The sequence below is a fragment of the Cygnus atratus genome, chromosome 7, assembly GCF_013377495.2.
Source record: "Cygnus atratus isolate AKBS03 ecotype Queensland, Australia chromosome 7, CAtr_DNAZoo_HiC_assembly, whole genome shotgun sequence".
Classification (NCBI taxonomy): Eukaryota; Metazoa; Chordata; class Aves; order Anseriformes; family Anatidae; genus Cygnus; species Cygnus atratus.
In genome coordinates, this window is record NC_066368.1 from 15,134,126 (window position 1) to 15,151,693 (window position 17,568).

The 17,568-nt window shown below is 57.6% G+C and overlaps 1 protein-coding gene across 1 annotated transcript; it reads left to right on the forward strand.

Annotated features, from left to right (window-relative positions):
• The first annotated feature begins 698 nt into the window (after positions 1–698).
• Positions 699–16,635, forward strand: CNNM1 (cyclin and CBS domain divalent metal cation transport mediator 1). The gene is made up of 12 exons (XM_050711943.1): positions 699–2,247; positions 11,879–12,022; positions 12,384–12,524; positions 12,851–13,020; positions 13,250–13,349; positions 13,485–13,532; positions 14,659–14,721; positions 15,522–15,685; positions 15,793–15,968; positions 16,076–16,185; positions 16,269–16,385; positions 16,556–16,635. The coding sequence occupies exons 1-12, from the start codon at positions 699–701 to the stop codon at positions 16,633–16,635; spliced, it is 2,862 nt and encodes a 953-aa protein (XP_050567900.1).
• The last annotated feature ends 933 nt before the right edge of the window (positions 16,636–17,568 follow it).

Genomic DNA, 17,568 nt, shown 5'->3' on the forward strand with positions numbered 1-17,568 from the left:
AACAGTTCCAGCACTAGGCGACTTGTTAGCAAGAGTTAATACCCCCTAAGTAAATGGGGGGATATTCAGCACATACTTCTGGAGCTGATAAATCACTTTTGCATACCACACTCTCCATCAGGTCTAGGCACAAGAATAATGTTCGTTCCGGAGCGGTACATTTGTTTCCTAGCAAGACTGCAAACTTAAAGCTGTCCTCCCATTAAAAACCAATAATAACGATGCCTCCCACAGGAAGAAGAGAGATGAAAGCTGAAAAGCGAGACGCTTGGGCCTCAGCAGACCGCAGGGGGAGGCCGGCTGCGAATCCCTCGGCAAGGCCACCGTGCGCCCCCCAGGACACTGAGCCGCCGAGCACCGGGGGGGCGCAGCCAGCCCCCAGCCCCGCACCGGCCGGCTCCCCCGGCTCCGGGAGCGGGGCCGCGCTCCGGAGCATCCCCGGCACGGCCGGGCCGGAGGCGGGGGGAGGCGCGGGGCCGCCCGCAGCGGGGATGGCTGTACCGGGGGCTGCCGGTGCCAACCTCCCCGTGCCACGCGTGGGCTCCGCGCAGCGCGGCTCCTCCCGCCGGCTCCCGGTCGCACGTGGCGCGGCGGCTGCCCGCCCCCCGGCCCACGTGTGCCGCGCCGCGCCGCGCCGTGCCGTGCCGTGCCGCGCCGGCTCCCCGCTGCAGTCCCGGTGCGGCGGCGGGCGCTGCGGCATGGCGGCGGCGGGCCCGGGGCGCGGCGGCGGCGGCGGCGGCGGCTGGGGCCGGAGCCGTGGCGCCGTGCTGCTGCTCTTCTTCTCGCTGTCGCCGCGGCCGCCGGCCGGGGCCGCCTGGCTGCTGGGGCTGCGGCCCGAGGACACGGCGCCGGGCCGGGTGTCCCTGGAGGGCGGCGCGGTGCAGGCGGCCGAGGGCAGCCGCTTCTTGCTGCGCCTCTACTTCCAGCCGCCCCCCGAGGGCAACGGCAGCCGCGGGCCGGCGGGCGAGCGGGAGCCGCGGCTGGTCTTCATCGAGGAGGCGGCGGCGGCGGCGGGGGGCAAGGCGGCGGCGGGGGCGGCGGCGGCGGCGGGGGCGCGGGGCCCGGCGGAGCGGTGCCGGGAGCGCAGCGCCTGGGCCTCGGACGTGGAGGTGGTGGGGCCGCTGCGCTCGGGGGGCGCGGCGGGCTCGGCGCTGGCCGAGGTGCGGGTGCGGGAGCCCCGCAAGGGCGAGGCGGCGGCGGCGGCGCCGGGCGGGCGGCTCTTCTCGCTGTGCGCCTGGGACGGGCGCGCCTGGGCGCACCACGGGGCGGCGGGGGGCTTCCTGCTGCGGGTCCGGCCGGCGGCCCCCGCGCTGGGCGCCTGGCTGCTGCCGCTGCCCGAGGCCGGCTGGCTGCGGGCGCTGGGCGCCCTGCTGCTGCTGGGGCTGTCGGCGCTGTTCAGCGGGCTGCGGCTCTCGCTGCTCTCGCTGGACCCGCTGGAGCTCCGCGTCCTGCGCAACAGCGGCTCGGCCGCCGAGCGGGAGCAGGCGCGGCGGGTGCAGGCGGTGCGCGGCGGCGGCGGCACCTACCTGCTGTGCACGCTGCTGCTGGGCCAGGCCGGGGCCAACGCGGCGCTGGCCGGCTGGCTCTGCGCCTCGCTGCCCGGCGGAGGGCCGGCGGCGGCGGCCGGAGGGCCGCGGGGAGCGCCCTGGCTGCCGGTGCTGCTGTGCGCCGCCGCCGTCTTCCTGGGCGGCGAGGTGCTGCCCTACTCGGTGTGCTCGCGGCACGGGCTGGCCATCGCGTCGCGCACCCTGTGCCTCACCCGGCTGCTGATGCTGGCCGCCTTCCCCCTCTGCTACCCGCTCAGCCGGCTGCTGGACTGGGCGCTGCGGCAGGAGCTCAGCGTCTTCTCCACGCGGGAGCGGCTGCTGGAGACGCTGCGCGCCGCCGGCCCCCACGGCGACCTGGTGCGGGAGGAGTTGGCCATGGTGCAGGGCGCGCTGGAGCTGCGCACCAAGGTGGTGGAGGACGTGCTGACGCCGCTGGCCGACTGCTTCATGCTCCGCGCCGACGCCGTGCTCGACTTTGCCACCGTCTCCGAGATCCTCCGCTCCGGCTACACCCGCATCCCCGTCTACGAGGGCAACCGGCGCGACAACATCGTCGACCTGCTCTTCGTCAAGGACCTGGCCTTCGTCGACCCCGACGACTGCACCCCGCTGCAGACCGTCACCCGCTTCTACCGCCGCCCGCTCCACTGCGTCTTCAACGACACGCGCCTCGACACGCTGCTCGAGGAGTTCAAGAAGGGTGAGGCTCAGCCCTGCGCCCCCTCTGCACCCCCAGTGGTCCCCGGTCGGCAGCCCCCCGCGGCCCACCCTGCATCACCTCGTGGTGGGACCTGGCAGGTACCGGGGATGCTGGGGGGAGTCGGGCCCTGCATGCGCTGCTGTGGCAGTGACCTTGGTGTCCCCTGGGGAACCGGCCCCCCGGGTGGACGGATGGAAGGCCTGCAGTGCTGGCCATGCCTGTGATGTTAACGGAGACCGTCAGAGCCTTCGGCCTCGGAGGTTGCTGTCCCACAGGTGAGCCTGGCTCGCAGGGCCTGATGTCACAGCGGGGCTGGCGTGGGGCATGGTGCTTGCCCCGCATCCCTCCCTGGGCAGGGCAGCGCTCACGGCTCTCTTCTGCATGGGGGAGTTCATGGCAGGAGATCGCATCTCATTACTCAGCTCTCGCGTTTTCAGCTTAGTAGTGAGAAGCAGGTCTAGAAAGTGTTTCCATGAAAGTAGTTAAAAGGAAGGGAAAAAAAAAGCCTAAACCCTTAGAACAAGCTCTACTTTCTTTGCAGCTGCGATGCTATTAATAATGCAGCAGCTGCCAGCAGCCCCAGCGAGGCTGAGAGTTGTGTTTCATTAACCCTACCTTGAGAATACACACAGCATGCATTTTCTTTTCCCGAGTGGGAATTGTGAAGCGCTTTGCTGTGTGATGTTCGGTACGTCATACCGTGGTGCGTGAACCTTTAAGAAATGGCTGCAGCAGTGACATCCTGCGTTATGTAATGCAGGATACACTCGGCTCCCGAGCTGCCTGTGGCCTCTCTGCTGCAAGCAGAGCTGATCATGTGAGAAGGGCCAATCTGGTCCATCCCAGATACAGAGGAGCCTCTCTGTGAGTCATCCCCACACTAGTTTTTGGAGCTGGGGGGCACTGGGGGATAGGATGTTTCCTGAACACCGGGAAAGCGGTCATCAGATACATGCAGGTCAGCATCCTCTCCGGAGATGCACAGCTGCATCCCCAGCACTGAGAGGGATCGCAGGGAGAGGAGTTCTGTGTGGCACAAAACACTCAACCTCTCTGCCCCGCAGCACAACTGGGGACTCCTCATGTGGTGCAAATCAGCAAACTCCTGTTTTTAATAACAAGGCTGAGAGTAAAAGCATTATGATTGCTCTCTGGGTTCAACCTTGATGAGTTGGAGGAGCTCCCCCCAATACCTCTCTTAACATAACCAGCAGTGTCTCCTCTTCCCAGTTCCTTATGTACCTTGCAATTCTTTCTTAACTCTGTTTTCATGCATGATGCTACAATGTCACTGAAGTTCATGTGAGATCCCCACTGCCTCTACCTTGCCTAGAGAGTCAGCTGTTAAAGATATCAGATGAGGTGGGCACAGTCTCCCCCTGTCAGCATCCCCTGCATTTTATCTGATTTCCTTTGACGTATCCAACTACTTTTCCTTCCAGATTTGTTTTACAGCCCGGTACCCTATGGATCAATAGACCTATATAAATGGACTTGCGGTTGCTCGGCTCCCTGCCCTTTGCTTCCCCTCCTTCCCCCTCCTCCTCTTAGCTGAAGATGTTTTCTGTGTGTCACTCCCTCAAGTGGCAGGCACATTAACAAGCCTTGCTACCAGCCTTCTGCTGCCCCGTACTAGCCTTCATCCCAAATGAAGACTTTCCAGCCTTCTCCAGCCTTGTTCCATTAAACTCTTGGCATTTTGCTTCGGGTTCTTCCTCCCCTACATCTGTTTGCCATCATGGTCTTCTGGGACATTTTGCTACAGCAGTCATGTAGAGCTGTCCCTAGAACTTCTTTCTGTTCCAACCTCATTTCTCCTTGTGTTTCTTTAAATCACATGGCTGAAAAGTCTTGCTTTTGGTCTTACAATCTAACTCAGCTTGGTGTTTAGCAATTCCAGCTCTTCCCCCACGTGTTCTTATCCCCGGGTGTTGCTGTTCTCTTCCGATTAATCTTTCTGCTGTTTGCAGGCCTTTTGTTTACCCCCAGTACCTCGTATTTGTAGATGTCCACCCCAGCCACCCCTAGCCCAGGCCTGAACCCCTCCTAAACTCTCATTTCCCAGTTCTCAACACAGGTTCCTGCTCCAGCTCCTGCTCCACCACAGATGTTCGCTCCCAGCTGCCTCCAGTCACATCCACTGCTGTCTCAGCCCAGTTCACTTGACTATTTAATTTCGAAAATAAAGATTTCCCATTTGTAATTAAGAATCTTCATCACTGTCTCATTTTCTGTGTCTATGTGAATTACGTTGAAATATCTCGCTTGATCCAATCGAGATTGCCTTCCCTGGCCAGGTCTTCTGTGACACCTCTAATTAGCGAGCAGGTTCATTGCTTGTTGGCTCAGTGAGTGGTTAATGAAGGCATTCATCAGTTCACACATCCAAGGTGTCGGCAGGACAGCAACTGCTCCCACTGATAAGGCCCAGTCTCTAGGAAATTAAAGTGTCTGCTAATGATGGGCATTGCTAACCAGGTCCTCAGGTTTGTGACAAACTTCTAGAGTGACCCTTCTAGATTTCTTTTCCTTCTCCCATGATTAACACTTTTTGTATCCTTTATTTCTTTGGGTTATTGCAGTGTTTATGCAAAATACCCATCACGTTTTGTATCTTTCTTTCCTCGATAGCAATATATACTTCAAGATCTGCGTTTTGCTAGTGATTAATGTTCTGCCACATGCACTATGCCTATAATGTCATTTTTTGCATAATGCGTAAGTAACATTCAATTTCACTGCCTGAGCTCCTTGCCATAGTACACAAACATTTGTTCTTACTGAAAATGTCAGTATGATTAAATACAGCACTTTGTGACTCTTGCTTACACCTCCGTTAGCGCTTTCCCTTTTCTCTCTCCCCTCCTACTCACTGCTATCACGCTGCATTATCCTTGTTTACCTGATGCATTTTCCTTTCATTGTGCTATCCTAGCTATGAAGATTATCAGTTTTCCCCCCATCTCCAGTCTTCAAACAGGTTTTGAAGTTTTCCTTCATTAGTTTCTAGGTATGCCCACAGATAACTGTTTGAGCTCAATTCCCTTCAGATGCGCTGATGTCTGCCTCAAGTTTCATCCACACACAGCAGAGTCCCCTTTTTCCCCAGCAGGGCTTGGGGCAGGTGCAATTACCCTGCCATAGGCCTGGCAAAGGGCACTTCTGGCTTTTGTAGAATCCAATTGCCAAAACGTGTAAACCAGATGCAAACAGCAGCACACACTTCAGTAGTGCCTGGGGAGTTGGTGTGGTTGCAATGACAAAGAGCAGCTGTGAGCTCCTGCCCCATCACAGCAGAGACATGGCCAATCCCTTCCCACCTGCTCTTTCACAAGCATCCTTTGATGCCTGTCTCCTGGAGAAGGATGGTTAAACTGGGGGCACTGGTGGGAACTGGGAAAAACCCAGGGAAGGCTGCAAACAGCAGCAGAGGGGAGACCTGGCCTGCGAGAGGAACAGCTTGGACTTCAACTCACAGCCTGAGAGAACAGGGCAGCTGCTAAAGCAGTGCTGGAAAATGGCATTACAGCAGGGTGGGGCAGCTCCAGCTGGTGGCAGGAAATGCTTGTGCTAGAGGGCGGTTTTGGCTTGATCTCCTCGGTCATCTCAGAGTACCCGGCTTTATTCTAGGCTCACAGGAGGAGTTACCTCATACACCAGAAAAACTGCTGCACCATATTTAACAAAGTAAAGCAACGTAGAGGGGCAGATGAGGTCCCAGTAAGACAGACTTCACCTGAGGAGAGTTGAGCTAGGAGGAAAGGTTTATGCACACATTCAGTGTGGAATGCTGCAGGCAATGCAATGCAGTCTGCTTCCCCTCCACCGCCAGAAGATAACCGAAGCAATGTGTAGTGCACCTCCAGCCCTGTGGTCTATGGCGTAACTCCATGGGGAGCACTTCCCTGAGGTGCACCTCCTCGTTCCCTACGTGCCTTTGGGAAGTCACAGTCTCTGCCTATTAAGTCATTTATGGGTTTTGCTGGCACATTTCCTTGGGGGGATTTCTATATTCAGAAGCGGTACCTTTCAGCGAATAACCTTCCACTGTCAGAGAAACGGCGGAAATTTGCTCTTACAGTCATCTTTCTACAGTAGGCCAGAGACTGAGATGCAACTCGAATTATTCTTCAGTGGTTTGGTGTCTTTTAAAAGACACTAAAAGTAAGTTCTCCAAAAGCAAGCTTCCTGACTTAGCAGGGAAAACAGCCTGTTTTGTCAAGGACAATTTTGCCCTAGGGTCTAGCTTTGCTTTTAAAAAACACTCCACAGCCTCTATTATTAATAGATTTCCACAAATCGAACGTAGCTGGAAGAGGTGCTCAGGCTTGCCAGGAGCGAGGACCGGTCGCATTTCAGCTGCTTTTCTTACTGCCCTCCTCCTGAGCCCGCAGTCACCGTGAGCACAAAGCATGGCCTGAGCTTTAAACCAGCCTGTAGGAGATTTTTGCGAGTGGGACTGTTGCTGTCCCAGACATCCTGGTGGGATGAAGCCCTGCCCTCTGCAGCCAGTTGTACAAGCTGAGGAGCCCGTTGTCATCCCAGGACCCATCCACGTGCACTGAGCAGCAATCGCCAGGCTGGGAGTGGGTGAGGTGCTGATACACAAAAGATGGTTTCAGTGACTCACGCTGCGACTCTGCCTGAAGCATTACTTTAATTTCCCCCAAAACACCATGCTAAGTCTCATCGTGTGAACGCTGTGCTGCTACACCCCGCCCCAGCAAGCCCCGAAACCAGTTTGCCCTGGGGAGGCATCCAGCATGACCAGAGGGGAGCTGTGTCCTCGGGAGAGGCACCCAGCTGCCCAGTGCCCTCAGGGCCTCTTGGGAACTGTGGGAAAGAATAGAGTGTTCCATGCTACAGACACCACAGAAAATGGTTTTGCATCAGCCTTTTGGAAATATCTGGGTTTCTAGCTTGGAAGAGTCTCAGCACCCTCGTAGGCTTCCCTAGCAGCAAGGAACATGCAAGAAAAGCATTTGTGGGCAGGCAGATTGAGAGCCAGGAGGCCAGAGCCCTCTTGTACAGCAGATGGAAGATGAGACTCCGTGTCTGGTCTAATCTTCCTCTTACCCTCCTCATCTCTTTTGTCAACCATAACACATCAACTACTCCAAATAGCTTATGTCCCTTCTTTCCCCCAGATTTTCTTAGGATTAGGAAAACACCACAGCAGAGTGTGAGAAAGGCTTTTGTACTCCAATAGAGGCAGAAGCAAGCAGATGAAATTCTCATCCCCAAGGAAGTCTGGATTCAGTTAGGATTCACAATTTTCCCTTTATATGGTGCTGATTCCCTGCAGAGCCAGGCACCCTCACAGCCCTGCTGGGCATCTCCCTGGTGCTCAGGTGCAGACGTGCGTTGCCTCCTGGAGCAGCTCCTCAGGCGTGTGGCTTCATGCTTGGTGCAGGAGCCTGGTGACACAAGAGCATGCTCACTCAAAGTTTTCAATTTGGGGTCCCCAGTTAGTTCAGATACAAGTCTGCAAAGAGACTGGAGCTGCTGACAGCACCCCCAGCCCAGAGAAGAGCTCTGATGAGAAGCACACGGAGAACAGACTTCAGTTGCATTGCAGTTGTTTCTTGAATCCAATTCACTTACTAATTACTATTCTTTTGCTTTCCATTTTGTAGCTGTAAATTATTTGTGCCTGTACCTTGAATTCATTGGAACAGCTTTAGACTTCACAGTAAAATTCACAAAAATAAATTTTATACTCGGAGTGCTCATCACGTGGAACAAGAGACAAGACTGAAGCATCTTTAACATTCCTCTGGCAGAGCACCTACATAAAGAAATGATAAGGAAGTAGTGTGGGCTATATTTGCAGCCAACAGCACTTTCTTGCCCACAAAGAGAGGCATTTCCATGTGTTCAGACTGTATTCTCCCACTGGGGAGGATGCTTTGAGGTGGATCTATGCGTCCAAGGTCATTTGGGTACCAACAAAACCCAAGGCTCCTAAAAATGGGTATAAAAGCTTTATATATCTGTTTGGATACTGGCTTCTTCCGGAAGCTTTCAGCTGTTTACATTAGCTCTGTAATTTTGCATTTTGAGGCATTAACTTCTCAGAGAAGCTGTTGTTTGAGAAGAGCAGATTTCGTGTGGCTCATAAAGAATTCAGTAAAGTTGTATCCCGTGCTGAGCAGACACTTAATCACCTATAGACTTCCTGTGTGAGAGCAGTCCTGCCGAGGCCAGTGGAGCTATTCGCACAAGTAAAGTTAATTGCCCGTTTGTTCAAGCATTTACCAAGCCAAGGCTTTGATTCTCAAGAGTCTCACCGTGCTTCCTTGCAGCAGTGATCTCCCTGTAAAATTCACATGTGACAGCCTGCTAGCGGTGGAACAGCTCGCCCTTATAACTCATTTCGTTGGAGCTATCAAGCAACAATTACAATAGCACGGTTTTTGGAATTGGTTTTACGGATCTTAAAGCTGTTTTAGATCAAGTTTGTTGTTTTGTGTAAGTGATTTATCGCTCTTTATTGTGCTCCCACTGCAGCAGACCTGCAGGGTGGTGCTGGAGAAGAGACTGCCACCCCCTGCTGTCCCCAGCTGTGTCCCTGTACCGCCACCCCCTGCTGTCCCCAGCTGTGTCCCTGTACCACTCTCCTTCTCTCAGACAGCTTCCACTTCAGAAAATTACCCAACTTCTGCCCTCATACCTGTTCCAAAAGCCTCTACCATTCCTCTTGGCAAGTACAGCAGCTCCCACAGCCAGGCAAACACACCCTCATGAGGCAGCACCCCTAGCCAGGGCACTCAGACACCTTGCTGCCCTCCTGAAAGGCCTTTTAAAAGAGCGGTGGGAGGAGATGTGGGACCTAGCAGGTGTGGGGGCAGCAGTTAGAAAGTGGTATCGTGTCCCTCAGGGGGAAGTCAGAGGCAAGGTGGGTGCAGCTGGAAGCAGTGGGAAGTGCACCCCTCTGGCTGGGAGGGAGGTGTGGGACATTTTTGTGATACGGGCATCAGCTGGCAGGGCAGGGGCTGAGACCAGTGCTCTCCTTGTGGGGCAGGAGCAGCCACACGAGTTGCAGCCATTTTCCCCTTCTGGGGACCTTCTCTGCTTCTAGCGTGGGTGTTAGCCTGGAAACCTAAAACTGGAGGTTTATAGCATGGCTCCAAGTGTTTATTTTCTGTGAAAATAAAGAACCCTTGAGCGCTCTAATAGCCCTGCTGGCTCTGCCCCCAGTGTGGTGAAGCCCTGGGTCTCCTCCCAGCATGATGGTGCCGGGTTATTTCTAAATAACCTGATTTGCTGCTCTGTGAGCGTGGGGCTGGGATCGCATTTCTCTGTGGCCGCCCTAGAGTAAATTATAGTGTCGATGTAGGTGTTTGGCCAAAAAAAGAATTGCCTCCATTACTCTCTGACTGCCTTTAAGTAGCACCTAAGCTTTTTGTAAGGGTTTGGTGGTTTTGGGTTGCATGTAAATGTCATTAACAACAAGCTTTTGGCCAAAAGAAATAACTTTTCCCCTCTCCTCACTCACCCGAGGACTTGTAGAAGGCCAGATGGCCCCAGTGTTTGGGAGTGGGTTTTGGCAAAGGAGTCATTTTCAAAAGTTGGACTTTGCTGAGATGAAACGTAGCTGTTGCTGCTGTGTTGCAGCCAACTCTGCTTCTTTTTGCTTTTTAAGTCTCGAGTTGTGTTGCTTTATTACCCGCTGAACAGACAATGTGCACAAACCCTTGTGTGAGGTGAGGGAAATAGCCTGGCCAGCAGAACGTACCGAATTCTCAGTGCCCCGAGGCTATTGATTTGTTTTGTAAAATGCATCTCCAGCTTTATGGGAAGAACAACAGTGCTACTTGCGGTGATGTTATGTTCTCATTTCTAATTCTGTAGGCGTGGGAGGCAGCGAGCTGCTCTCTGAAATCTTGCAATAAAAGCTTGGTATGAGGAGGAGGGAATTTATGCTGTGGAAAATGCCCAAGCTTTTTCTGTGAGAAATGTATAGTGCTGATCTTCGTCTGAGAAATAGCGTTTGCTCGTCTCGGATCCAGGGCAGGGTTGTTTGAAGGTCGCGTGTTCCCCAGAAGGACGCGTTTGGTGGGGCTCCAGGCTGCCCTGGATGCAGAAGTCACCAGCGGGTGAGGAGGAACCTCTGCAGTAGGCAGGAGCCCACGCACATTGCATTTCTGTACCTAAATAGTGGTCCCGTCCCCTGGCCCAGGTATAAATGGGAGAAGCAGACGCAGAGGCACAAGAAAAACTGCTTCCCTTTCAGGTAACCATTGCTGCTCGAGGAGCTCAGCTCTGGGTCTTTGGAGGGAAAAAGGGTGTTTTCAGCTTTCCCGAGGGCCCTGCAGTGCCCATGGGAGGGGTAGCTTTGTGCAGGATTAGCGCCAGGGAAACAGAGAACAAACAGAGGGGAAATGGCTGGATGTGGTGCTGCTGAAGGACATGTTTAGTGTTTTCAGCAAAAGTAGAGGTCCAGAACCCGTGTGCGCTGCTGCAGGGCGTGGGAGCCGCACTAGGTAGAGCGGTGCTGTTAGCTGGCAGGTCCGAGGTGACGTCTGAGCTGGAAACCCAGGAGTTGTGCAGGGCTTGGGAGCTGGGTTCTAGTCAAGCTGTTGAGCAGGAGCATAAATCAGAACAGACAATAAGGGAAGGGAGAAGTTGAACAAGTCAAAACTGCTTACAGAGAGTAGAGCTGGACACGCGAAAGCAGATAGCGATGTTTAAAGTATGCCAAAAGCAAGAAGCCTGAGAATGTGTCAGCACAGCTGCCAGCTTACTGGGGGCAATCGAGGAAGCTGAAATTGTGATTGAGAAACATGGTGACTTCTGAGCAGGAGTCACCGTCACCGCAGCTGAAGGAAGGTCCTGCTCCCAGTCTGTGTAAGGTAACGGGGTGCTGTCAGGGGCAGGGTTTGGAAAAGACGTTCAGGTGCAAGCCAATTGCTTGACAAGGGCTCAGCCTCCCTGTCCAGATGGTTCACCCAAGAGTTCGGCAGGAGCCGAGCTGAAAGCTGCGAACAAACATATGCATTTCTGCATTAAAACCAGCTGCTGTTCCGCCGAGCTGGAGGCTTTGCCTGCGTTTAAAGGAAAACTTTCAGATCGGTCCAGACAGTGATGGATAGAAAGATGTGGGGGAGCTGTTCCTGGCAATTTGGTAGGAAAGATAATTAACAACAGAATGAGAAAACACCAGGAGGACAAGGGAAACCAGTAGATCCCAAGGACACGCTCACGTTTTTGTGTCGGAGGACGCTGTCTCCTTCCTCCATTAGAGCTGTCTCGTGCCAGCGAGGCAGTGGGTAAGCAAGAAGGAACTGACACAACGTATGTGCAAGAGGCTGCCAAAGAGCTAAACAGGGGGTTTGGCTGTCCATCTCCTCGGTAAAGAAAGCAAGCAGCCCCAAAGAGCTGGGCAGACTCCTGCAACACCCCAAGGCATCAGCCTGACAGTGGCTGATGGCTTCTTCTCCTTCTTCTTCTTCTGGGTTAGCACAGCTGGGGTGGGTTTGGGTGATGGGGACCGCTTCAAGGTATGGCTGTGCCCCCCACCCAGCCCTGTCCTGCCAGCTCGTGGTGCTGGGGATACCTCTCATGGGGTGGGGGTCTCAGTGCTCTCCCCCGGGGGTGGGGGTCTCACTGCTCTGCTCTCCCACCGCAGGGAAGTCCCACCTGGCCATCGTGCAGCGGGTGAACAACGAAGGGGAAGGAGACCCGTTCTACGAGGTGATGGGCATTGTCACCCTGGAGGATGTCATTGAGGAGATCATCAAGTCTGAGATCCTGGATGAGACAGATCTGTACAGTTAGTGTCCCAGAGCAGCTACTGCGGTGGTGGGAGCCCACAGACAGATACATGGGAAGGAAACGGGCCAGAGCAAATTGTGGTCCTTCCCCAGAGCAATTAACGGGCATGGTGGGAAAGACGAGAATGATGGAGAGATGCCGGTCAAATGCTAGGGAGTCTTGAATGCTTGAGACAGATCAGCATCAGACTCATGCCCGAGAAATAAGTGTGTTTCACCAGGGAGCTGCTCCAGGGGCCGTGATGCCCAGCGCTATTTGTCCACCCCGCTGCTGCCCCAGCCCCACTACAGCGTGAGCAAGACGAGCTCTGCACGTGGGTGCTGCAGGCTCGGTGGGTAACAGCCGCTCTCTGCCCACAGCGGACAACCGCAAAAAGGAGCGCGTGCCCCACCGGGGCCGCAAGCCCCAGGACTTCTCCATCTTCAGGCTCTCGGACAGCGAGATGAAGGTGAAGATCTCCCCCCAGCTCCTCCTGGCTACGCATCGGTTCATGGCAACAGGTACCCTTGTCCCAGGGGATACATGCGACACGATGCACAGCAGCGGGTGTTCGGGGTCCTGCATCTCCCTGCAGTACGACCAGGCACCCCTCAGCTGGTCCTCGTTTGGGCTTCCCACCACCACCAGCAATTTCTGCTTGCCTGGTCCCCCCCCAGGCTTCCCTCTGCCCTGCCAGCATGGTCTGCGTCTGGCTGCCCTGTGCAGGGGGGTGCTGGTGCTGCGGGGAGGGGGCTGCTCAGCTCCAGGGGTGGCAGGTTCCTGGCACCCCACGTTCCCCCCAACAGCCCTGGCCCCGCTGAGCCAGCCTGTGGTGCCTCCCCTGTAGAAGTGGAGCCCTTCAAGTCCCCCTACCTCTCCGAGAAGATCCTGCTGCGGCTCCTCAAGCACCCCAACGTCATCCAGGAGCTCAAGTACGACCGGAAGAACAAAAAGGCGGCCGAGCATTACCTCTACCAGCGCAACCGCCCTGTCGACTACTTCGTTCTCATCTTGCAGGTGCAGGGGCAGAGGGGCCGGGGAGCCCCCTGCTGCGTGGTGGCATGGGGTGGCACGGGGTGGCCCGTCTTGTCTTGCTCCTGGCTGCTTCTGCAGCAGGGGTGGCTCTGGGGTTTGTAAAGGATACAGAAATTCCCGTCTTCTTGTAGGGTGGCAGGGACCCCCGCAGCGGGTCAGTGGGCAGGGGTGTGGGGGGCCCCATCTGAGCGGGTTTCCCTCCTCCTTCCAGGGGAAAGTGGAGGTGGAGGTTGGCAAGGAAGGGCTGCGGTTTGAGAACGGGGCGTTCACCTACTATGGCGTCCCCGCCATCATGGCCATCGTCTCCTCGGGTAAGGGCTCTGCGGGCCCCCTCCAGCCCTGCCCTCGCTTCCGTGGCTGGGAAAAGGGGCTGGACGTGGCTGTGGGGTGGGATGGCACCCAGGACCCTTCCTCTGTGACTCACGTGTCCTCAACTGTCATTTCAGATAGTGACGTGCGGAAAGTGAGCAGCCTGGCTGGGTCCTCCTTCCTGCGTAGGTATTTGGGAGAGGCTGGGGCTCTCGGACCTCTCCGGCTGGGGGGACGGTGGGCTCACAACCCAAAACAGCAGCTCTGGCTCTGCTGCGGGGTCAGAACCCGCTGAATTCGGACTGATGGGAGGTGCAGGGAGGGATGTTGTTGAGGCACAGGGAGCGGCAGGGGCAGAGGCACAGCTGTGCAGGGCTCACACCAAACCCTGAAGAAACGAGCGTGAGTAGTGGGTCACAGCGGGGAATGCGGACATGAACCCTTCAGCATTTAACCACTTGTTATTAATTAACCCCGGTTATGTAACCTTTTTATTGCCTGGCTATCTTTGGTGTCAGCGGCCGGGGCAGGTGTGAGGCGAGAGCTGGCCCGGAGCAGGGGCGCAGCACAGGAAGGTTGGGAACCGAGTACAGCACCAAGTGCCGGTGTTATCACCCCGACCTTTGCTCCCTGCTGGCCGAGGTTGCTCTGTCAGCTCCTGGTGCCGCTGCCACTGCTTGGACATTTATTTGCAGACGGTCTCGGACCAGGGGAGGACACAGCCAGGAGTTACTGGGGGAGGAGCAGGGAGGAGGAGGCTGCAGGGCAAGCTTTCTGGGGAGTTTAGCTTGAAAGCAGCTGAAAAACATTCAGCAGATGGTTACCAGAGCATTGCAGCCCCGTGGAGGGCAGGCAGAGTGCCCCAGGCAGGAGAGCCAGCAGGGAGGGGTGACAGTGTGACAGCGGCTGGAGAAGAAGGCTGAGAACCAGCAGTCTGGGCTCTGCCTCTGGTTTCTGGGTGAACACTGCCAGCAGTGGGAGCAAGATCAGCTATCGGAAGTGTGTTGCTGACGCTGTGTGTCAGTCTGTCCACGCTTCCCAGCCTGGGAGCCCTGCATCACTGTTGCATGGCCCAGGTGCTTGTTCACAGCACTGGGGTCTGTGTCCCTCCTGGAGTCCCTGTTCCCAGGGCTGGTGAGTGCCTCCCCCCAGAACAGCCCCAGGGGGTGGGAGCTGAGGGAGTGAGGGGAGCCCAGCCTGGGGCTACTGGCACACAATTCTCATCCTCATTTTTCCTCTTGGTCTGTCCCTCTCCTTACCACCTCTTCTTGCCTTGCCTGCCCCGTCCTTCCTCCCACCCCCCTCTTGCAGTGCCTGTCTCGGTGTCCCGTACCTTCGCCTTCAGCAGAGGGGACTCCCTGGCTGGCTCACCAGGTAACGGTGCGTGGCTCAGGGAAGGGGTCCCTGCATGTGCCAGGCCCTCCCCAGCTCCCGGTGCCCCCGCAGCACCCCACACCAGGCAGCCCAGAGGCACGGGGAGCTGCATGGGTGCCTCACCCCCCCTATGCCCATGAAGAAAGGGATGGGGACAACTAGGAGCCATAGGTGGCTTGGGCTTTTTCTGCTGGGCAGTTTCCATAAGTTTAAATTCCTGCACGTGCTGCTTGTGCTGAGTTTTCTGGCTGCTTGCTGCTGCTGACCGCGGTTACCCACAGCTCTGCGTGCACGCTGCCCTGCTCGGCTTGCTTTCCGGGAAGCCAGGTAATAGAAGGGCGTTCCAGCAGCACAGTCAGCAAAATGGTGACATTGCCCATCCAAGGAACAAGCTGCCTTTGTTCCCTAATAAATCACCGGCCAGACAAAATCCATCACGCTGCGTGTCAGAGGCCGTCGGTCAATGTGAGTGACGGGCCAGCTGGCCTCTGCAGCCCTGCTCCCGTCGGGTAGGACACCCTGCACCGGGGACACGTGCCTGCCTGCCTGCCTGCCGGCAGGGTGGCCCCGGGAGCACAGCGCCCTGGTGCGCAGAGGACAGAGAGGACCCCCGTGAGGGCTTCCTCCAGGGAGGGATGAGCCAAAGGGCCCTGGTGTGCACAGGGCACTGCCTCTGGAGGTGACAGGGATCCCCTGGCCCTGCTCCAGCACCAGAAGCCCGTAAGGCAGCACAACGTGATTTCTTCTCCTTCTTTCTCGGCCCTCTCTCTGCCTCCCCACCCGGCCCCGGCCCTCCCCAGTGAACCGGTCACCCTCACGGTGCAGTGGGCTCAACCGCTCCGAGTCCCCGAACCGGGAGCACAACGACTATGGGGGCAGCACCACGCAGCTCTACAGCAGCAGCAATAACATCTACACTCCTGACTACTCTGTGCACATCCTCTGTGACGTCCAGTTTGTCAAGGTACGGCTGGGCTGGGCTGGGCTGGGCTGTCTCTTCCTGCGTTCCTGGGAGCATCTTGGTGCCCGCAGAGCCAGCTGAGCTGTGTGAGCATGCCTCTGTGTGCCCAGGTCACCCGGCAGCAGTACCAGAACGCGCTGGTGGCCAGCCGCATGGACAGCTCGCCCCAGTCCCCCGACATGGAGGCCTTCGACAGGGACTCAACCAAGGCTTCGACTGCTCGGGGCACCCCGCAGACACCCAAGGAGGACACTACTGCCCTCCTGAACGAGAGGAACAGCATCATGTGTGAGTCACCCTGCGGGCACCCCTCGCCTGCCATGTGTGCTTGTGCCCCCATCCCTGCCACCATGCCACCCCGCAGCCTCACCGGCCCCGTGCCCCCGCAGGCAGCCGGCCCGAGGGGCCGCGCAGTCCCAGCGAGTCCGTGTGCCTGCGCATGGAGGCCATCCCCTTCATCCAGGAGGAGCTGCCTGAGCACAAGGACAACAGCAAGCGGCAGGGTGAGTCCGTTCGGGGGCAGAGCCTGGGGGCGGCGAGGCCTTGTGCTGCCCCAAGGTGCTGCAGCCAGGCTGGGCTCTTGCAGACAGGGAGTGCTGCGGTACCGGGCTGGAGGCAGAGTCCCCGGGCAGGGAGGCTGGGACCGGCTCCTCTCCCAGCAGCAACGAGGAGACCCTGGGCAAGAGGCTGCTGAGATCGCTGAGTGAGTGACCAACCGGGGAGGGAGCGCCCGGGGTGCTCAGCGCCCTTCTGCCCAGGTCTGAAGCGCGTAGGGCTCGCCCCCACCCGAACCCCTGCACCCCCGGCCCTGAGCACCCTCGCCCCCTGCCCCGGGGCTCCCCCACCCCAGCCCCCTCGGTGCCGCTGCTGCAGGTGGGCGCAGGCAGCACCAGTCGCCAGAAGGTGAGAAGGCGCCGGAGGAAAGCTCCAACCTCGTCCCGCTCATCACCTGAGCAGCAGCGTGGCCGGAGCACGGTGCTGGAGGCCCACGTGGACCAGAGGTAGGAGCCTGCCCCTTCCTGCGGTATTCCTCCCCAGCAAGGGGGAGGGTGCTTGGTTTTAGTAGCGAGAAAATCAAGTTTTCTGTTGTTGAAGCAACGTGGTTTGGAGGGCTGCAGAAAGACCCACCCAGAGCAGACATGGGTAACGGCAGTCCCACGCAGGCACGCGTAGCTGGGGGCTGGAGATGCAGCAACAGAGTCCAGCCACCCTCAGGGAAGGAGCAGAGGTTGGGGAGAGAGTGAGACCCCGACTCGTGTATTTTCACAGATAGGAATGTGTGTCTGCACCCGTGCCGCAGAGCTCGGTTGGGGTGCGGCAGGGCTGAGTAGCAGCAGGGCAGGCTGTGCATGTGTCTTCCAGGTCTGCAGCATGGGGGTCTCCCGCCGCGAGGCTCACGTCCAACAGCAGCAGGTCTGCACTCGCTCGCTGCCCACCCGCCTGCCCGCGCCGCCCCTCCCTGCAGGACCCATGCAGGCCCCATCCCCAGGCGAGAAAGGATGAGCCCCCGGGGGGGCCAAACCACCCAGGCGGCAGGGACCAGCTCACAGCAGCCCCAGGGCCCTCGCCCAGCTGCTGCCTGGTAGCATCTGGTCTCGAGGAAGAGGTGAAGGAAGGAAAAGGGGAGAAGCGTTCCCTGTGGCAGTGCAGGGAGGGGCGGCCCGACCCGAACTGCCCTCAGCATCATTGCCCATCCCCATCCCCGCGAGGCCCGGAGCCCCTCGGTGCCGGGCGCTGCACAGACGTGGTCTCCACCATCAGGAGAAGATGCTTTTGGGGGGGTGCCACGTGCAGCTCAGGGCCCCAGGACACGTTTGTGCCGTGCCCGGCGCCACGCACATCGCAGCACATGCTGACCATCGCCACAGCCCTCCCCGGGGGGGACG

Coding starts and splice junctions, on each gene's coding strand:
- CNNM1 (XM_050711943.1), top strand. CDS start 699: ATGGCGGCGGCGGGCCCGGGGCGCGGCGGCGGCGGCGGCGGCGGCTGG. Junction 13,533..14,658: donor GGCTGGGTCCTCCTTCCTGC/GTAGGTATTTGG, acceptor CCCCTCTTGCAG/TGCCTGTCTCGGTGTCCCGT. Junction 14,722..15,521: donor CTCCCTGGCTGGCTCACCAG/GTAACGGTGCGT, acceptor GGCCCTCCCCAG/TGAACCGGTCACCCTCACGG.